The 20,127-nt window shown below is 34.3% G+C and overlaps 1 protein-coding gene and 1 long non-coding RNA gene across 4 annotated transcripts in view; both read right to left on the bottom strand.

Moving 5' to 3' along the window:
- The window catches only part of phf14 (PHD finger protein 14), a 58,545-nt gene extending 41,204 nt beyond the window's left edge, over nucleotides 1-17,341 (bottom strand). For all 3 annotated transcript variants that reach the window (XM_078791895.1, XM_078791896.1, XM_078791897.1), the window contains exons 1-12: nucleotides 17,195-17,341; nucleotides 16,155-16,265; nucleotides 14,386-15,137; nucleotides 12,882-13,014; nucleotides 11,081-11,240; nucleotides 9,263-9,374; nucleotides 8,127-8,264; nucleotides 7,270-7,416; nucleotides 5,556-5,826; nucleotides 5,202-5,308; nucleotides 3,552-3,647; nucleotides 984-1,090 (exon numbers count right to left, since the gene is read on the bottom strand). In XM_078791895.1, coding sequence (XP_078648021.1) covers nucleotides 984-1,090; nucleotides 3,552-3,647; nucleotides 5,202-5,308; nucleotides 5,556-5,826; nucleotides 7,270-7,416; nucleotides 8,127-8,264; nucleotides 9,263-9,374; nucleotides 11,081-11,240; nucleotides 12,882-13,014; nucleotides 14,386-15,137; nucleotides 16,155-16,265; nucleotide 17,195 — 2,135 coding nt within the window. In that variant the 5' untranslated portion in view covers nucleotides 17,196-17,341. The remainder of the gene's footprint in view (nucleotides 1-983; nucleotides 1,091-3,551; nucleotides 3,648-5,201; nucleotides 5,309-5,555; nucleotides 5,827-7,269; nucleotides 7,417-8,126; nucleotides 8,265-9,262; nucleotides 9,375-11,080; nucleotides 11,241-12,881; nucleotides 13,015-14,385; nucleotides 15,138-16,154; nucleotides 16,266-17,194) is intronic.
- A 203-nt stretch (nucleotides 17,342-17,544) lies between these two features.
- The window catches only part of LOC131102203 (uncharacterized), a 46,840-nt gene continuing 44,257 nt past the window's right edge, over nucleotides 17,545-20,127 (bottom strand). The window contains exon 3 of the long non-coding RNA XR_013627652.1: nucleotides 17,545-17,849. This is a non-coding gene — a long non-coding RNA (uncharacterized LOC131102203). The remainder of the gene's footprint in view (nucleotides 17,850-20,127) is intronic.

Below are 20,127 nucleotides of genomic sequence, written 5' to 3'. Positions count from 1 at the left end.
TTTTTTTCAGTTTTTTTTCAACTTTCTTCTAATGCAATTTTTGGTCAAAAAACAAAGGAAACCTCACACTTACTCAACAGGGGCCCCAGAAGCACCCAAAAACGGCATGAAATGGCGGTGTTGGATGGCGCCGATTTTTGACAAAAATCACAAGTATGTATGTTGTTTTTTTCTGATTTTTTCAACTTGCTTCTAATGCACTTTTTTGGTAAAAAAAAACAAACAAAAACCAAGGCAAATCTCACACTCAACTCGACAAAAATCATAAGGGGTTGCTTTGTATGTCATTTTTTTCAGTTTTTATTCAACTTGCTTCTAATGCACTTTTTTGGTCAAAAAAACAAGGGAAACCTCACACTTACTCTACAGGGGCCCCAGAAGCACCCAAAAATGGCATAAAATGGCAGTGTTGGACGGCGCCGATTTTTGACAAAAATCATGTTTTTTTCATTTTTTTTTCAACTTTCTTCTAATGCAATTTTTTGGTCAACAAAACAAGGGAGACCTCACACTTACTCTACAGGGGCCCCAGAAGCACCCAAAAACGGCATAAAATGGAGGTGTTTGACGGTGCCGATTTTTGACAAAAATCATGTTTTTTTCAGTTTTTTTTCAACTTTCTTCTAATGCAATTTTTGGTCAAAAAAACAAGGGAAACCTCACACTTACTCAACAGGGGCCCCAGAAGCACCCAAAAACTGAATAAAATGACGGTGTTGCTGGGGACACTTAAGTACGGCAAAAAGTCAGAAGAAGAACTCCGGTCATGTGACGAAGTCGGGGGAAAATCAACGGTGATGCACTACACTACTGACTACTGTCTAACTTGCATGAGCAAAGGATGCTTTCTTTACAGTTGGTGTACATGAAATTAGCATTCACAGAAATAAAATGGCAGGACCTCCTGCTGTTTGTGCCCCCGGTGTTTGATATTTACAAAGTGAGATTTCATGGTGTGCCATTTCCCAATGAGTGGAATCTACCTGTAGAGAATTGCTGGCAGGCTGGATGGCTTCCCTTGAGTCCCCCCCTCTTTCTTGCTGGACTTCCTCTCTTTGGGGGCTTTTAAAACAGCTGGTGTGTTCAGTTTCTAGGAAAACGATGGAGGAAATCACGCTTTATGATCATGTTACATAAGTATGCTATGAAATTGCCGTATTTTCTGGACTATAAGTGGCACTTTTTTTCATTGGTTGGCTGTTTCTGTGACTTATACTCCAGAGCGACTTATAAATGAAAAAAAATGAAATTTTGGTGAGGTATAGAGGATAGAAGTGGTCCACTTTGATGGCGGGTTTGAAAAAATTGGCATTTGTGGCATTGTGCGACTTATACTCCAGTGTGACTTATGTATGTTTTTTAACATAATTATGCATTTTTGGCCTTGTGCTACTTATATTATACTCCAGTGTGACTTATGTATGTTTTTTTTTTTAAACATAATTATGCATGTTTGGCCTTGTGCTACTTATATTATACTCCAGTGTGACTTATGCATGTTTTTTTTTTCTACCTAATTATGCATTTTTGGCCTTGTGCGACTTATACTTCAGTGGGACTTATGTATGTTTTTTTTAACATAATATGCATTTTTGGCCTTGTGCGACTTATAATCCAATGTAACTTATGTATGTTTTTTTTTTTACCTAATTATGCATTTTTGGCCTTGTGCGACTTATACTCCAGTGCAACTTATGTATGTTTTTTTCGACCTAATTATGCATTTTTGGCATTTTGCGACTTATACTCCAATGTGACTTAAGTATGTTTTTTTTGTACCTAATTATGCATTTTCTGCCTTGTGCGACTTATACTCCAGTGGGACTTATGTATGTTTTTTTTAACATAATATGCATTTTTGGCCTTGTGCGACTTATAATCCAATGTAACTTATGTATGTTTTTTTTTTTTTTACCTAATTATGCATTTTTGGCCTTGTGCGACTTATACTCCAGTGCAACTTATGTATGTTTTTTTCGACCTAATTATGCATTTTTGGCATTTTGCGACTTATACTCCAATGTGACTTAAGTATGTTTTTTTTTGTACCTAATTATGCATTTTCTGCCTTGTGCGACTTATACTCCAGTGGGACTTATGTATGTTTTTTTTAACATAATATGCATTTTTGGCCTTGTGCGACTTATAATCCAATGTAACTTATGTATGTTTTTTTTTTTTACCTAATTATGCATTTTTGGCCTTGTGCGACTTATACTCCAGTGCAACTTATGTATGTTTTTTTCGACCTAATTATGCATTTTTGGCATTTTGCGACTTATACTCCAATGTGACTTAAGTATGTTTTTTTGTACCTAATTATGCATTTTCTGCCTTGTGCGACTTATACTCCAGTGGGACTTATGTATGTTTTTTTTAACATAATATGCATTTTTGGCCTTGTGCTACTTATACTCCAGCGTGACTTATGTATGTTTTTTTTAACATAATTATGCATTTTTGGCCTTGAGCGACTTATACTCCAGTGTGACTTATGTATGTTTTTTTAACATAATTATGCATTTTTGGCCTTGTGCGACTTATACTCCGGAGCGACTTATAGTCCAGAAAATACGGTATTCGGAAAACCCAAATAAATCAGGACATAGTTTCACGCCTCGTTTTGGGAAGGTTCAAGTTTATCGTCTTTGTTGGCTGTCAAGTGAATTGATGACATGCAGGTTAATTAGAAAACTTAAGTCCGGAGTTGTTCTACTAAAAAATGTCATTTCACTGTTGTGCTGTCTGCGGAACATCGGAGGTTCCCCCAAAGGGAGACCTGATAGAAGTGGGTGGTATCTCCACTGGGAGGCTGGTCATGGTGGTCACATTTGTTTATTTTCTCTGATTATACTTATATTGATACCTATTATGATGTTTCATAGTTTAAGTCAATTATTACAAAACTAAATTTATTGTCTAAAGTAAGTATTTTTAATACAGATATAATGTATTCATAAGATGCATTGTAGTATTGATTGATGATGATATGTAGTTTTCCACACTAGTCAGTAGGTGTCAGTATTGGTACACAGGGGAGACTAGCTACCGCAGGAAGTACTGTACAGAAAAGGAAGAAAAAAACAACAACAAATGAACCTACCTGATGCTAACATGTAATGCTAACATGTCTAGAGGGCTCTTAATAATGTTAAAAAGTGTATTTGTCCATGCCATAACTACTAAAATATTCAATTTATATATAAGGAATACTACATTGTGAAAATTCCCTAATCATGGTAAGGTCTTGGACAAATTAACCACCATAAACGAGAATTACTTAATATGATAAATAGCGCAGAAAATGGTATAAACAGTGGTAAATGGTGTTCCCTATGGGGGGGGGGTGCATGAATAGGAAGGTTTTTTGGGTGGATGAATGTTTTGAGGTACTTTTTGGCATCTGGATGGCACTGAACGTATGATTATTATTCTATAATTATATTTATTTGGCAGTGTTCCTATGCTTTCTCTGCTACAGGATGTAAATAAAATGGCATAGATGAAAACGACAACATAAGATATCATGTGTGAAAAGGTGGTAGCGGTACCTGGCCCAAGATGTCCCCAAGCAGACTCCACATGGCCTGGCCTTCACCGCGTAGATCACCGTTGACATTGAGCAGCTCTTCCAGAGACTCGCACAGCTACAGTATGACACAGGATAAAAATATTACACAATACAGCTCATTGTACACATACAGTTGTTGGCCTCCATTGTACTGAAAAAAAATGTTTTAATATATCAACTATACCTACATTATTTTTCCTCAATATTTTATATTACTATTTTATATAAATTGTGACGTTTTCCTCTTAATATTTTTAATTTAGTCTTGGAAAATTACTGTTTTTATTATCCAGCTATTTCAACTTTCTTCTTGTAAATGTTCTTCTTATATGTATGACTTTATTCCAATAATATTTTTTATTGATACATACATTTTTTTAAATCACATCTTTATTTTTACATTTTTTTTACATAATATATGGACTTAATTTCCTTTTATATTAGTTTTTCCCCGAACCTAATTTTCCAAAAATTCCAACTTTATTTGTTTTGTTTCTCATATTACAGCTTTAAAAAAATTGTTAATACATCAATTCAATGCTACAAAACCTACATTATTTTTCCTCAATATTTTATATTATTATTTAATATTATTTGATATAAATTGTGACTTTTTCCTCTTAATATTTTGAATTTAGTCTTGGAAAATTACTGTTTTTATTTTCCAGCTATTTCAACTTTCTTCTTGTAAATGTTCTTCTTATATGTAAGATTTTATTCCTATAATATTTTGACTTTATTCTTGTAACATAAATATTTTTGAATCACATCTTTACATTTTTTTTACATAATATATGGACTTAATTCCCTTTTATATTCGTTTTTCCCCAAACCTAATTTTCCAAAAATTCCAACTTTATTTGTTTTGTTTCTCATATTACAGCTTTAAAAAAATTGTTAATACATCAATTCAATGCTACAAAACCTACATTATTTTTCCTCAATATTTTATATTATTATTTAATATTATTTGATATAAATTGTGACTTTTTCCTCTTAATATTTTGAATTTAGTCTTGGAAAATTACTGTTTTTATTTTCCAGCTATTTCAACTTTCTTCTTGTAAATGTTCTTCTTATATGTAAGATTTTATTCCTATAATATTTTGACTTTATTCTTGTAACATAAATATTTTTGAATCACATCTTTACATTTTTTTTTACATAATATATGGACTTAATTCCCTTTTATATTCGTTTTTCCCCGAACCTAATTTTCCAAAAATTCCAACTTTATTTGTTTTGTTTCTCATATTACAGCTTAAAAAAATTGTGTTAATATATCAACTCAATGCTACTAAACCGACATTATTTTTCCTCAATATTTTATATTATTATTTTATATTATTTTAGATAAATTTTGACTTTTCCCTCTTAATATTTTGAATTACTGTTTTTATTTTCCAGCTATTCAACTTTCTTCTTGTATTTATGACTTTATTGCAATAATATTTTGACTTTATTCTTGTGATATAAATGTTTTTAAATCACACCTTTATTTTGATTTTTAATTTTTTTTGCTATTACGTTTGTGCTTTGTTGGTTATTAAATGATATTCTTATATTTTCTTATATTTTCTCTGTACGTGGGCCAGTAAAGAAATAGTCATGGACCACGGTTTTGACCCACCGTGTTGTACTCCACGTGCAGCTTGTCTTGCTCGTTCTCCAGCTTGTCTTTTAAACACTTCTGCTCGGAGATGTTGTCCTGGATTTGGATCATGCGCATGTTCCGCTCTGCATATCAATGGGACAAAAATCAATAGCGCCATCACGATCAATAGGAAAGAAACTCACACATGAGCGTACTGATGGCAGATAGGCCGTCTGATGCGGGCCCGGCGATGGGACGCCTTCAAGGTCGCCGGTGTCTTATCGTCAACGTTCACGCAATCGGAAATACTTTTATTCAAGTACGAGTACGTGGCTTTCGAGCAGTCAAAGTAGCTCGGCATTTCAAAATAAAAGCACGTGGTTTCCTTACCTAAGTAGTAGTTGACAAAGTCTGCTGTCAGGGCCGGCTGCTTGTGTTTCCGACGTCCATCCATGGTGGCGCTGGTGTCGGACGGGTCCACGGGGAAAATGTCCGTGCTGATGCCCATTAGCTCCGCTTTCCTCATCAACTTCCTGATGGCTGAGGCACTGGAGGTAAGAGGTCGCGGCAGCTTCTCCCGCGGCACCCACGCTTGGGGGCGGGTGTTCCTGGACAGTTCTGCCTTTGTGCGGTATTGTTGCAGGCGGGTCGTGATGCGGGCCTAGAGGTATAAAAATAGATTTCATACGCATATGGAGTGGGGGAAATGGACAAAAAATAATAAAATAATAAAATAATAAAATAATAAAATAATAAAATAATAAAATAATAAAATAATAAAATAGTGTCTGCGTATTTTGAAAAGCGCTATACAAATAAAATGTATTATTATTACTATATAATTAATAATGCTTAAAGAATAATGAGTACTGGATCAGGTTAGAGGAGGGGTGTCCAAAGTGCGGTCGGGGGCCCAATTGTGGCCCCGGCTGTTTTTTTTTTTTTTTTTTTTTTTTTTTTTTTTTTTTTTTTTTAAATTGGACCAAGGTATATTCTAAAAATATTAATTAACATATAATAACTAATAAATAAAATAAAATACAATTAAAAGGTAATATATATATATATATATATATATATAATATATAATAAATAAATATAATAAACAAAAACTTTTAGTAGCATAAATATGCAATAGTAAAAAATTGTTTTTTTTTAGGCAAACAAAACAAATAAAGTTGTCATTTTAGAAATTAATTTCTACATTTATTCACAATTTTTCTCTGGAAAAAAAAAAAAACCTTAATCCCTCACCACATTGCGTTTCAAATTTAATGGTGGTCACTAGACACACAAGCACCAGACTTGCTCACATGAACAACATGTTTTTATTATATAATTATCATATGAACATATACTGCTGTGCCGTGAGGCACTAAAAAAAAAAAAAAATCCAATTAAAAGACAGAAATATTGTCCTAAATTTGCAATAGTAAAAAAAAAAATGTGATTTTTTTTTTTAAGCAAACAAAATAAAGTTGTCATTTTCGAAATTAATTTCTACATTTACTCACAATTTTTCTCTGGAAAAAAAAAAACCTTAATCCCTCATCACATTGCGTTTCAAATTTAATGGCGGTCACTAGACACACAAGCACCAGACTTGCTCACGTGAACAACATTTTTTTAGTGCATGTTTGAATTATCTCACAAAAAGGCGCTGTAATCCCGAATAAAAACACATGCTGCTGTTAAAATTCAACTCTGAACCCCAGATGTCACAACCTGACCACTACCCGCTCTGCTCCCTGAGGGAACACATTTATTGCAACACGCATGGGAAAGTCAAGTTGTCTTAAATGACATATTTACTCTACCTATGTGTACTATATTTAGTAATATGAGTGTAAAGATGACTATAGGGGTGTTATACAATGTCTAGAGGTCTCTAATGATGCTGAAAAATCAATTTAGAAGGTCATAAAAAGGTTTTCTATACTCTATCATGTTGTAACGGTGTACACTAATTTATACTTAGAAAAGGTTAAATACACTATAGTCTCACTTCATAAATCAATAATTGTAGAGAATAATAATAATAATAATAATAATACATAATTATGTAGCGCACCATCATCATAACAACCAACATTTTGCATCTCACCTGAGCTTCAGGAGTGAGTTGTTTCTCTCTCTCCTGCAGCGAGACCTTGCAGTACGACTGTAAAGCCAAGTAGTTTTTTCGTTTCCACTTCCTGTCAAAGCGGTCGGCGTGCTGCTTGCAGTAGGCAAAAAATGGATCGGCAATGTCCTGCAGAATGATCAAATATTCATGCGTGAATTCCAGTCTTGTGATACGGACATGATGTCGAGGAGACCAGGGTTCAATTCCACCCTGCAGGTTGCGTGGGTTTTCTCCGGGTACGCCGGTTTCCTCCCACATTCCAAAAACATGCTAGGTTAATTAGCGACTCTGAATTGTCCATAGACAAAAAAACAGTCAGTGACTGATGCACTGACCACACAGTTAGGAGATCAGGAAGACGTGGGTTCGATTCTCATTGTGGAGTTTGCATGTTCTCCCCCAAAAACATGCTAGGTTAATTAGCCACTCCAAATTGTCCATAGGTATGAATGTGAGTGTGAATGTTTTACTGAGAACAAACATTTTGCTAACAGCACTCGATTCATCACACTGCAACTTAAAACTCAAAACGTGTATAAACAAATACACAAACATGCCGAATGGTTAGCATGTAGGCCACACAGTTAGGAGATCAGGAAGACGTGGGTTCGATTCTCATTGTGGAGTTTGCATGTTCTCCCCAAAAACATGCTAGGTTAATTAGCCACTCCAAATTGTCCATAGGTATGAATGTGAGTGTGAATGGTTGTTTGTCTATATGTGCCCTGTGATTGGCTGGCCACCAGTCCGGGGGGGAATCTAGCTGGGATAGGCTCCAGCACCCTCGTGAAGATAAGCGGTAGAAAATGAATGAATGAATGCTGTTTGAACCCCACCTCCTCTGCAGCAGCTTCAGACAGGAGCCCCTCTCTCTGTGCACACGTGACATGGAAGTAGGATCGGCACATCCCTGCATCACAGCTGATGCACACACCAGTCCTGGCAAAGCGGTTGTCCTCGCAGAAACTGCACTCCTATCAACAAATGAATACATTAAAAAAAAAAGTCCAGACGACTCTACTGTGTTGTGTGAATTAACAAGAAACTCAGATTCTACATTTTACATTTAACATTTTGTTTTACTTTATTTGCCTTTTATTTAACCTACAAATGAGTCAGATCATTTTGATCCTTCTACATACGTATGAGACGTATGTAGAGTTATGTCACAGTACAAAGTACCAAGTACTGCATCTATTCATTCATAGTTTGGAGAATAAATAGTCTAAATAAAAATAAAGAAACAAAATATCATAAAAATAAATAAAACTAAAAAAAAAAAAGAAAGAAAGAAACAAAATATTCATTCATTCATTTTCTACCGCTTTTCCTCGCGAGGGTCACAGGGGCTGCTGGAGCCTATCCCAGCTGTCTTCGGGCGAGATTGGTTGCCAGCCAATCACAGGGCACATGTAGACAAACAACCATTCACACTCACATTCATACCTATGGACAATTTGGAGTGGCTAATTAACCTAGCATGTTTTTGGAATGTGGGAGGAAACCGGAGTACCCGGCGAAAAAAAACCCACGCATGCACGGGGAGAACATGCAAACTCCACGCAGAGATGGCCGATTGAAGAATCGAACTTGGGTCTCATAGCTGTGAGGTCTGTGTGCTAACCACTTGATCACCGCCCAGAAACAAAATATAACAAAAATAAATAAAACTAAAAAAAAGCAAAATAAAGAAAACAGGGCTGCACGGCGGCGGTGTGGTTAGCGCGCAGAACTCACAGCTAGGAGAGCCGAGTTCAATTCCACCCTCCCCCGTTGGTTAATTAGCGACTCCAAATTGTCCATAGGTATGAATGTGATTGGCTGGGATAGGCTCCAGCACCCCCGCGAACCTCATGAGGATAAGCGGTAGAAAATGAATGAATGAGTTTGTCAAGGAATTAAATAGTTCACATTTAGTACATTTAGTACATATGTACATAAAGTACATGACAAAAACAAACTGAGTACTTGCCTTGGCGCCATATTTGGAATAATTCATCTCGGTGAGTGTCACTGGTCGTAGTTTATCGATATCTCCAAAGGCCACCCCGGGAACGTAAAGAGCGCACACCACATGGACCCATCTGAAAATATGGAAGAATTAACAAAATCAAAATGGCAGCATGTAGCCATAATAAGGTTATTTATTCACAAATATGTCAACTTTTATCTTAAATAATCTATGGAAATTTTGTTTTGGTAATATTAGGAATTTATTCACATAATAGTCTGACTTTATTCTGACAATATTATAAAATTTTCCCCCAACATAATTTCCCCCCCCCCAAAAAAAATAATTAATTCATAATATTACAACTTCCAAAAAATTGCATTATTCTCTTTAATATTTTAAATTATATATATATATATATTTTATATAGCATGATAAGGTTATTTATTCACAAATATATCAACTTTTTTTCTTAAATGATCTACGGAAATTGTGTTCTGGTAATATTATGAATTTATTCACATAATAGTCTGACTTTATTCTGACAATATTATAACTTTCCCCCCCCCCCCAACATAATTTCCAAAAATAAGGTTAATTCATAATATTACAACTTCTAAAAAAAAATTGCATTATTCTCTTTAATATTTTAAAATATAGCATAATAACGTTATTTATTCACAAATATGTCAACTTTTTTCTTAAATGATCTATGGAAATTTTGTTCTGGTAATATTATGAATTTATTCACATAATAGTCTGACTTTATTCTGACAATATTATAACTTTTTTGACCCAACTTAATTTCCAAAAATAAGGTTAATTCATAATATGACAACTTTCAAAAAATTGCATTATTCTCTTTAATATTTTAAAATACAACATAATAAGGTTATTTATTCACAAATATGTCAACTTTTTTCTTAAATGATCTACGGAAATTTTGTTCTGGTAATAATATGAATTTATGCACAGAATAGTCTGACTTTATTCTGACAATATTATAATTTCCAAAATTGTAATTTCCAAAAATAAGGTTAATTCATAATATTACAATATTATTCTCTTTAATATTTTTAATTATATATATATATATATATATATTTTAAAATATACTCTTCCTACTAAAATGTTAACATTTTTCCTTATAATTTTATTAGTTTGTTCTTGTAAAATTACAGCTTTTTTTTTTTAAAGATTTTTGCTGTTGTTTTTTCCTATTATCATCATCATAAAATCCTTGTACATTTTCTTGTCATAATTATGACCTCTAATAATTATCATGGGTGAAACTAAATGTTGAGGACCACTGGGCGAGAAAGTATGCTGAACTTATACGCTAAAACTTGCAGCACCGACTTCTTAAAACGTACAAAAAAAAAATAAAAAGATTGCTAGATTTCGGTTGGCCCAGACGGGCGGGTGGTGGCGGCGGCGGCGGCGGCGGTTTGGTGCGCCACAATTTCAAATGCAAGCTGCAAGGGAAGAGAATCCAAAGTCCAATATAAAGATATCCATCTCCGGCAAGCAAGCGCTTCACTGTTTAATTTGCTGTGTTTTTCATGCTCTAGTGAAGTAGTAAATTCGGGTGCAGCCCGGCTAAGGAGCATTATCGGCGATAACGTGGTTCAAGTCTCCACGCTTCACATAACGCACTCTTCCCCCCCCCCCCCCCGACTATCTCTCCTCTCTTCCTTCTCTCTCTCTCTCCGTCGTCCACCGGCTTTGCTCTCTTTTTCACGACGTCCACATTCTCTCCCGACCGACTACTCGACGGAAACGCAATTTTTGGGGCGGACTGTACTATTAGCGTTTGGTAATGTTTTGTGGTTCCATTACCTCCCCGCGTCCGTCTCTTTAAAGATGCCGTCCTGGTTGGGGCAAAGCTCGCAGTTTGGCATCACTCCGTTCTTACAGGCGTCACAAAACCACGGCTCGGTTGAGTTCTCCGATGCGGAGCTCATGATGGAGTCGCTCTCTCCATCGACGCCGTAACACCCTGAAAACAACATATTTATATTAGTGTTTCCCTACCATATATTACCCAATATTATCCAATATAGTCAACATAATAAGACATAATATACACTCACATGTTAGCATTATTTTTATTCCCTTTTTATAGGACTTCCTGGTGTTACACATCAATGTAACATTACTGACACCTAGTGGGCCATGGAGAATACTACATACCATTGCCACATCTTTGAGTGTGTCTTAAATTAGCATTTTACCTCATTTAGCAATTTCTATGCTTGAAAATTTGTATAAAAATATGTCAAATTTGCTGGAATACAGATATTTTTTTTTACTACTAGGCTGTATTCAACCACGTTTCGACAATTGTGGCTACAAAAATGGAAATTAAAAGATGGACAGACTTAAAAATTAAACTTTTGACTGGTAGTACTGAGAAAGCCTATAATTAGTAACCACTTAAAAAAACCATTTTTTAACACTTTCCAAATATGTCAACTTTTTTTCTTAAATAATCTACAGAAAATTTGTTCTGGTAATATTATGAATTTATTCACATAATAATCTCACTTTATTCTGACAATATTTTTCTCCGGGTACTCTGATTTCCTCCCTCATTCCAAAAACATGCTAGGTTAATTACGACATCTTTGAGTGTGTCTTTTGAATGCCTTAAATTAAAAAAATTATATAAAAATATGTAAAATTTGCTGGAATACAGATATTTTTTTTTTTACTACCAGGCTGTATTCAACCACATTTTCGATTTCGACAGTTGTGGCAAAAAAAATTAAAATTAAAAATGGACACACTTAAAAATGTAACTTTTGACTAGTAGTGTAACTGAGAAAGTCTATTATTAGTAACCACTTTTTTTATTTTTTTACATTTTTTCAAATATGTCAACTTTTAATAACTTAAATAATTTACAGAAATTTTGTTCTGGTAATATTATGAATTTATTCACATAATAGTCTGACTTTATTCTGACAATATTATAACTTTTCCACAAACATAATTTTTCAAAAAAATGAGGTTAATTCATAATATTACAAGTTCCAAAAAAATTGCATTATTCTCTTTAATATTTTAACTTCTTCTACTAAAATGTCAACATTTTTCTATATAATTTTACTACTTTGTTCAAATAAAATTACTGCTTTTGTTTTTCCTATTATCATAAAATCCTTATACATTTTCTTGTCAAAGTTATGACCTCGAATAATTATGACTGATATTTTTATTAACATTGTAACTCTGTTGCCTACCATTTTTTCTAAAAAAAAAATGCCAACTTTATTTGTTGTTTTATTTGGTTTTCATAATATTATAATTATATATTTATATGACATATGTATTTCTGCTAAGATACACATTAATGTCACACTCTTGTCTCCAAAACAAATCTTCCACAAGTTTATGACCTGATTCAAATACTCTTGGGTGTCTGGGCATGTGAGTCTGCCCTCCGTTGTCTCCTAGCATACAGTATGTGGTTTCCAGGCATTTTTTCCATATGCTATATATACAAACCTGCTGCATACTGCTATACAGTATGTAAAGGAGAAAATACTCCATGTTATTTTCCTCTCTAGTTGGTGTCGTACTTTAGCCCATTTTCATATTTCAGTGCAGCAACCAGGCGGAATGAACTGCAGCATACCTTCATGCACAGTAACGCCGCAGTTGTCGCACTGAATGATCTCATCAGCATCCCCGCTGCTGTCTCCCAGGCAAACGCAGCAGATGAGAATGTGCCGAGCGCTCCAGGTCTGGGATCGATCCAGCAAGGCTTCCTGAGAAATAAAAAAAAAAAGACAAGAGAGGGGGGGGGGATCTATGGAGTCAGGGTGTCATTTTCATCTATGGGCCAGTTACAGGCGGCGGGCGTCGACCCAGTACAAACTGGTGTGTGCAAAAGGACAATTGAAAAAGCCACTGGGTAAATGGAATGATTAATGGGCGCCTCAACAACGGGAACATGTGCTTCATCACTCAAAAAATGATATTATCGGCGAATATTGGCCTAAAAGTGAAATATGTCTGTGTCATTTTTTTCTGCCAATAGTAAGGCATCTTCCTTTAATACACATATTTGCATATTGCCCGCTCCCCCCCCCATTTGTTCTCTCTGGTGATGGGGGTCTGGCTGTGTGGGGCGGGGTTTACTGGGTGGTCGGAGGCAGTCCCTCTCCTTTCATCCATTCTCAGTGACAATTACACATTTTTCTTCTTTTCTATCCCCTCCTGCTCCGCTCCGGCAACTCAAAATTTGCATGACAACAAAACTAATAAATAAAAACAAATAATACTAATAAGAAAATTGATGGATAGAAGTTGGAGATGCTAACCTGTTAGCTTGCTAGATTCCACGTTAAACAGTACATTTAGTTTTTATTGGCCCACTCCAAGATTCTATTAGCAAATCCGTGGAATCATAGGGTTGCATATTGCCGTGCTCGTCGTTCTCTCTGGTGATGGGGGTTCGGCCTTCGGCCTGTGTGGGGCGGGGTTTACTGGGTGGTCAGAGGCAGTCCCTCTCCTTTCATCCATTCTCAGTGACAATTACACATTTTTCTTCTTTTCTATCCCCTCCTGCTCCGCTCCGGCAACTCAAAATTTGCATGACAACAAAACTAATAAATAAAAACAAATAATACTAATAAGAAAATGGATGGATAAAAGTTGGAGATGCTAACGTGTTAGCTCGCTAGATTCGCTAGTTTCTTTAAGTGATCTGTACAACTATTTGATATTTTGTTACTACAATGTGCCGTTCAAAAGCCTACAAAAATGTGGTCCAAAAATGGCCCTCAGGCCGCACTTTGGACAACCCAATTTACATATTTCACAAGGAGCGATGGGAGTGTTAAATGAGTGTGTCCATGCTGTGTTTTCGTAGCACTATCCCTCAACGACCCCCACTAAAAAGCACAGGCTGGATGCAAGCTTCCACAGTGGTGCGCACACACACACTTTACTGGAAAGCTCCAGTATCACATCTGATGATAACATGGCAAGTTAGCGAAGTCAGTTCGCGGTTAAAACAAAAAAATGTTGTATGACAAAATGAATATGACCGGTGAATGTGTTTTCATGCGGACGGGTTATTTACCCAATGTCTGTGAATGCACCTCGAGTTCTTGTCCTAGCAAAAACCGACTTACCTCGTGTCCTTTCCCCTGGGACATGCTGTCATTCGTTAGTTCTTCGTCGAAAGCGTGGGTGCTTTTTGCTTTTTTCCTGGCCTTCTTCGCCTCCTTGTCGCTCTCGCTGCTGCTGTTGTTTTCATCCTCGCCATCTTCCTTGTCGTCGTCATCTTCATCATCGTCGTCGTCATCGTCCTCGTCATTATCGTCGTCATCATCATCATCGTCGTCGTCGTCGTCGTCACTTGCGCTACCCCCGCCCTCGTCCTCCGTGCCCGCTTTCTGGACACCCGCCTTGCCTTTCTTCTTGCCCGCCGTCGGTCTCCAGTCGTTGTCATCCTCGCTGTCGTAGTCGTCCATCTCGTTCAGCTCTTCCATGCTCGTAAAGTCAAGCATGGGACGGTTCCTGCGAAAGTTCCATTTCTTGGGCTCCGCTTGTAATTCCTCCGCGTTATCGCTGCCGGCCCCCGATGCCGAGGCGCCGCTGCCGCCAAGCTCTGAATTGGACTCAGGCTCCGAGGCCTTCTTGCTCTTTCGTCTACTTTTAGGTGGACTGGCGGCGGGACCGTCTTTGGTGGAGCCGTCTGAGGAGTTCTGCTGTTTGGATTTCTCCTCGTCTTCAGTGAAGTTGTCCTCAGCGGCCAAGTCTTTGGACTCGTCTTCATCAATGCCGTCATCCGCAGAGCCCGCCTGGTCGGAGTCGCTTTCAGAAGCCGCGTCGCTGGCTTTGGAACCTTCTTCGTCACTGCCGTTTCCTGTGCCGTCTGAGCCTAGCAGAACACAAAAGAATGGGAATAACAGATTTTTTATTTCATGGAAAATAATTTAACAAGACATTTAAAAAAAAAAAAAATCAACAGCAGAAAAAAAAGAAAAAAAATCAGAAGTAATTTTGAAAAATAAAGTAAAAATATTTAAAGAAAAAATTTGCAATTTAAAAGGAAAACGTCATAATTTTACCAGATTAGCAACATAATACTATGAGAAAATATTATATTTTAGTAACATGAGGTTGAACTATCAAAACCATTTTTTTTCAAATAAATAATACAGTATTATGCATTTTTTTTAATTTTTCAATTGAAAAAATTTGGGTAGGGAAATATTTGAATTTTTTTAAAGCAGCTTTAACTTTACAAATATATATACAAAATAGTAAGAGAAAAAATATCATATTCTAAGGAGGAAACAAGTCACAATGTTATGAGAATAAACTCATAATATTGAAAGAAAATAATAATGTAATTTTAGTAGCATAGAGTTGAAATATTAAAGAATAAATTTGTTGAAAAAAATTGTTTAAAAATAGCAATATTATAAGAAACAAGCTAAACAAAATAAAGTTATTTTAGGGTGGGGAAATATTTGAAAAATTGTAAAAGCCAGCTTTAACTTGACAAGAATACATACAAAATAGTAAGAGAAAAAAATATCATATTCTAAGAAGGAAAAAAGTCACAATGTTATGACAATAAACTCATAATATTGAAAGAAAAAAAAGGCCTTTTTAGTAGCATAGAGTTCAAATATTAAAGAATACATTTGTTGAAAAAATTGTTTAAAAATAGCAATAATAATTGTATAATGAGATTGTGAATACAACAAGAATAGAGTTTATGATGTTCATATCATTTGAAAAGTTTAAAAAGAAAACAGAAGCAAAAATGGGAAAAAAAGACTAAAAAAGAAAGCATTCATCATAGAAAGCAAGAGAAAGACTCAAAAATAGAGTGACCCCCGAAATCATAGCGAGGAACCACCGTGTATAGAACCCACCGCCACCGTACCTGAGGCATCTCCGACTTCAAAGTCGCTATCGTCGGAGCTGTCGTAATCCAAGGCGTCCAGGAGAGAAGCAGCAAGAGGCTTCACCTGCCTGCGTTTTAACCCACGGTCCACTGGATGCACAAAAACACAACACAAGCTATAAACGGAGTTAAGAACTTATATATATTTCAAAAAAGACACTGCAAAACTACTATTAGCTATTATTATTAGTAGTATTTTTTAAATTATTATTAGTATTATTATCAAGGTGGGTGGGTGTTTTTCCAATTTTTTTTCCACTTTTTTAAAATAATCTTTGATTTACTGCCATAATAGTTTTACTTAATTGTCCACAAAACATATTTTTTCTTTACTATTTCGACGGTATGCTTCTAAAAAGACATTATTTTTTAAATTTTCTTCCTATATTAAACAAAAAAAGCCATGGACTCCAAATGGCCCCTGGGCTGCACTTTGGACACCCCTGCCACACGTATTTATTACTGTCGGTAGTCACGTGATACATTCAGTGAGAACCATGTAAACATACGTTGTTATTTAAGTATTTAGGTGGCTATAATGCGTGATAAATGCGTCATAAACTACAGTGTACAACCAGTAGCATAATGCAATTTAGCTCAGCTATCACAATGTGTCTTTTATTATCAAAATTTACACAGAATGAACACGCTTAGTCCTTCAATGCTACTAGCTACTAGCATGTGGTTAGCAAGCTAACCGCATCGTAGCTAGCGTTAGCAACGCTCGTTCGTTCCAAGTACGTACTCGTACAAATGTCCACCTTTATGTACTGGTTGTAATGTACACGCATATGTGTAATGTATGTCATTTACACAATAAGTAACAACATATTAAACCGCAAATGATGCTAAATGCTAATCAAAGTTGATAGCCGTGCTGCGTTAGCCTGCTAGCTGCTAACTGAACACGATGGTGTTCGGGGCTGATAATGACGTCATTAAACGACGCGTTGCAACGCTGAACTCAAGACCAAGACTAATAAGTACTGGTAATAACAATGGAGGAATGAAGTACTCACTTTGTAGCAGGTATTTCTACAAGGCAGCTCTCCGGGTAGCAGCAAGAGGCATGGGGACAATGGCGAGCACGGCGGTGGTGACGTACTAGCAACGTGATGTTGTTGCCATGGAGATGGAGAACCGGCATCTTTCCATGTTGGAACGCGCTAGTACAAATAAAGGATGACACAAAACATCATTTCACAAAATGAAAAAAAAAATCATAATGGAGCCATTTACTCCAATATTGCTCCCAAGAGAAAAATAAAGGTCACATTAATCACAATTAATTAATCACATTCATAAAAGCTAACACAAATATACACAGTATCCCATTAAAACATGTATGTGATGTTCAGGAATACTCACAATGACTTAATATATCAATTAATACTAATAAAACAACATTTACAAATAATCAATATTTACTAATACAGCAAAATTTATAATAATAATTCAATACTTACAAATAAATCAACAACAAAAGTAGCCATTGGCCATCTTCCTCTACGCCAACATCACATTCCAGGAAGAAAACCCAAATTTCCCTCTTCTCGGATACTTTATCCAACTCCTCCAGGACGGATCCCGAGGCATTCCCAGGCTAGTTAAGAGAACGCCTCCAACATGTCTTGAGATTCCCCTCAGGCCTCTTCGGATATGCACTGAAAAGTACTTCTCACCGTATCTCCAAGGGAGAGCCAAGACATCCATTGGAGGAGAATCATTGACTTGACTGGTCAAACTCCATCACATTGCTTGGTTTCTAATGGTAATGGTAATGGTAATGGTAATGGTAATGGTAATGGTAATGGTAATGGTAATGGTAATGGTAATGGTAATGGTAATGGTTTCATTTCATTTGAACATGCATCAGATTACAATTGAATGCATCCCATAATCAGTTCACAGTTCCACATGTCCAAAAGGAGTAGGAAGAAGCAAAGCTTATTAAATCCTACCCCTCCATCTGGTACTTTTACAATCAGTAACTGTTACATTTGTTCACTTCCTGCTTTCATAATATAATTTATTTTTTTTATTTGTTTTTTTGAATTTTTATTTTTATCCCAATATAATTTCAGTTTGTTTTTTTAAATTAAAATTAAAATTAAAATTAAAATTAAAATTAAAATTAAAATTAAAATTAAAATTAAAATTAAAATTAAAATTAAAATTAAAATTAAAATTAAAATTAAAATTAAAATTAAAATTAAAATTAAAATTAAAATTTCTCCTTTTTAGCCTTATGCATTATTTTCGCTACTATATCAGAAAGTTTAAGTATTTGTGATTTTAGTGGGGGTTTTTGTTGTTTTTAAAATATTTTTATCCTAATATAATTTAAGTTTTTTTAAATTTAAATATAGTAAATATAAACAAAAACAAAAATCAACAACTACAAGTACAACAAAAAAAATTAAAATTAAAATTAAAATTAAAATTAAAATTAAAATTAAAATTAAAATTAAAATTAAAATTAAAATTAAAATTAAAATTAAAATTAAAATTAAAATTAAAATTAAAATTAAAATTAAAATTAAAATTAAAATTTCTCCTTTTTAGCCTTATGCATTATTTTCGCTACTATATCAGAAAGTTTAAGTATTTGTGATTTTAGTGGGGGTTTTTGTTGTTTTTAAAATATTTTTATCCTAATATAATTTAAGTTTTTTTAAATTTAAATATAGTAAATATAAACAAAAACAAAAATCAACAACTACAAGTACAACAAAAAAAATTAAAATTAAAATTAAAATTAAAATTAAAATTAAAATTAAAATTAAAATTAAAATTAAAATTAAAATTAAAATTAAAATTAAAATTAAAATTAAAATTAAAATTAAAATTAAAATTAAAATTAAAATTAAAATTAAAAAATTCATCCTTCATGTTTTTATTCTAGACCCCTCATTTAAGAATGAATGTCTAAATTGAGAAGAAAAAGCGATAATATGAGGGGAAAAGAGACTATGAGGGGACCAGAAAAGGTTGCAATTTAGAACATTTAAATGGTAATATAATTTTAATTTTAATAAAAAAAACACATTGAAATTATATTAGGATAAAAATGAAAATTCAAATAAAAAAAACTAAACACAAAAAAAACCTAAATTATATTAGTTCAAATTACATTTGTTCACTTCCTGCTTTCCTAATATAGTTTAAGCTTTGTTTTTTTTTATATTTTTATTTTTATCCTAAAAATCCATTCCATAGTTTGATTCCACATTCTGAAACGCTATGGCTTTGTAACGTAGTCCTAGCATAGAAGTGTTTCAAATGTACTTCTTCCCTGAGATCATATTTCTCCTCTCTTGTAGAGAAGTATTGGATGACTTTTTAAGTTAATTGCTTATTTTTAGCCTTATGCATTATTTTAGCTGTTTGACGATTTGTGATTTTAGTGGGGTTTTTTTTTGTTTTTTAAATATTTTTATCCTAATATAATTTAAGTTTTTTTAATTTAAATTTAATTAAAATTTTATAGTAAAATAAAAATAAAAATAAAAATAAAAATAAAAATAAAAATAAAAATAAAAATAAAAATAAAAATAAAAATAAAAATAAAAATAAAAATAAAAATAAAAATAAAAATAAAAATAAAAATAAAAATAAAAATTTTATAGGTATAAGGTATATAAGGTATACTACAGACAAGGGTAGCGAAGTGACAATCCCAGACACCAACATTATCTATAACTGCCAGAATTGAAACCCCAGTAGGACGCGGCTTTGAGGTGTTAAGTGTTTAGGTGTTACTCTGCTAGACCCTTGTGAACCTACCCCTTTTCCAACTATGAAACCACAGTCAAAAAGCTGTGTTTTCATGGCTAAACACACCCCAAGGGACTAAAATCCTCCCTATCTTTTCATTCCTGGTGATGTCCCTGCTTTATTCCTGTATCACCGATTGTCATCTCTTCTTTTCAGTGTGCTGGTACATGTGAGA

This window comes from Doryrhamphus excisus, linkage group LG7, assembly GCF_037039965.1.
Source record: "Doryrhamphus excisus strain RoL-2023G ecotype Guam linkage group LG7, RoL_Dexc_Guam_v1.1, whole genome shotgun sequence".
Lineage (NCBI taxonomy): Eukaryota > Metazoa > Chordata > Actinopteri > Syngnathiformes > Syngnathidae > Doryrhamphus > Doryrhamphus excisus.
This window is presented reverse-complemented; position numbering and strand designations above follow the sequence as displayed.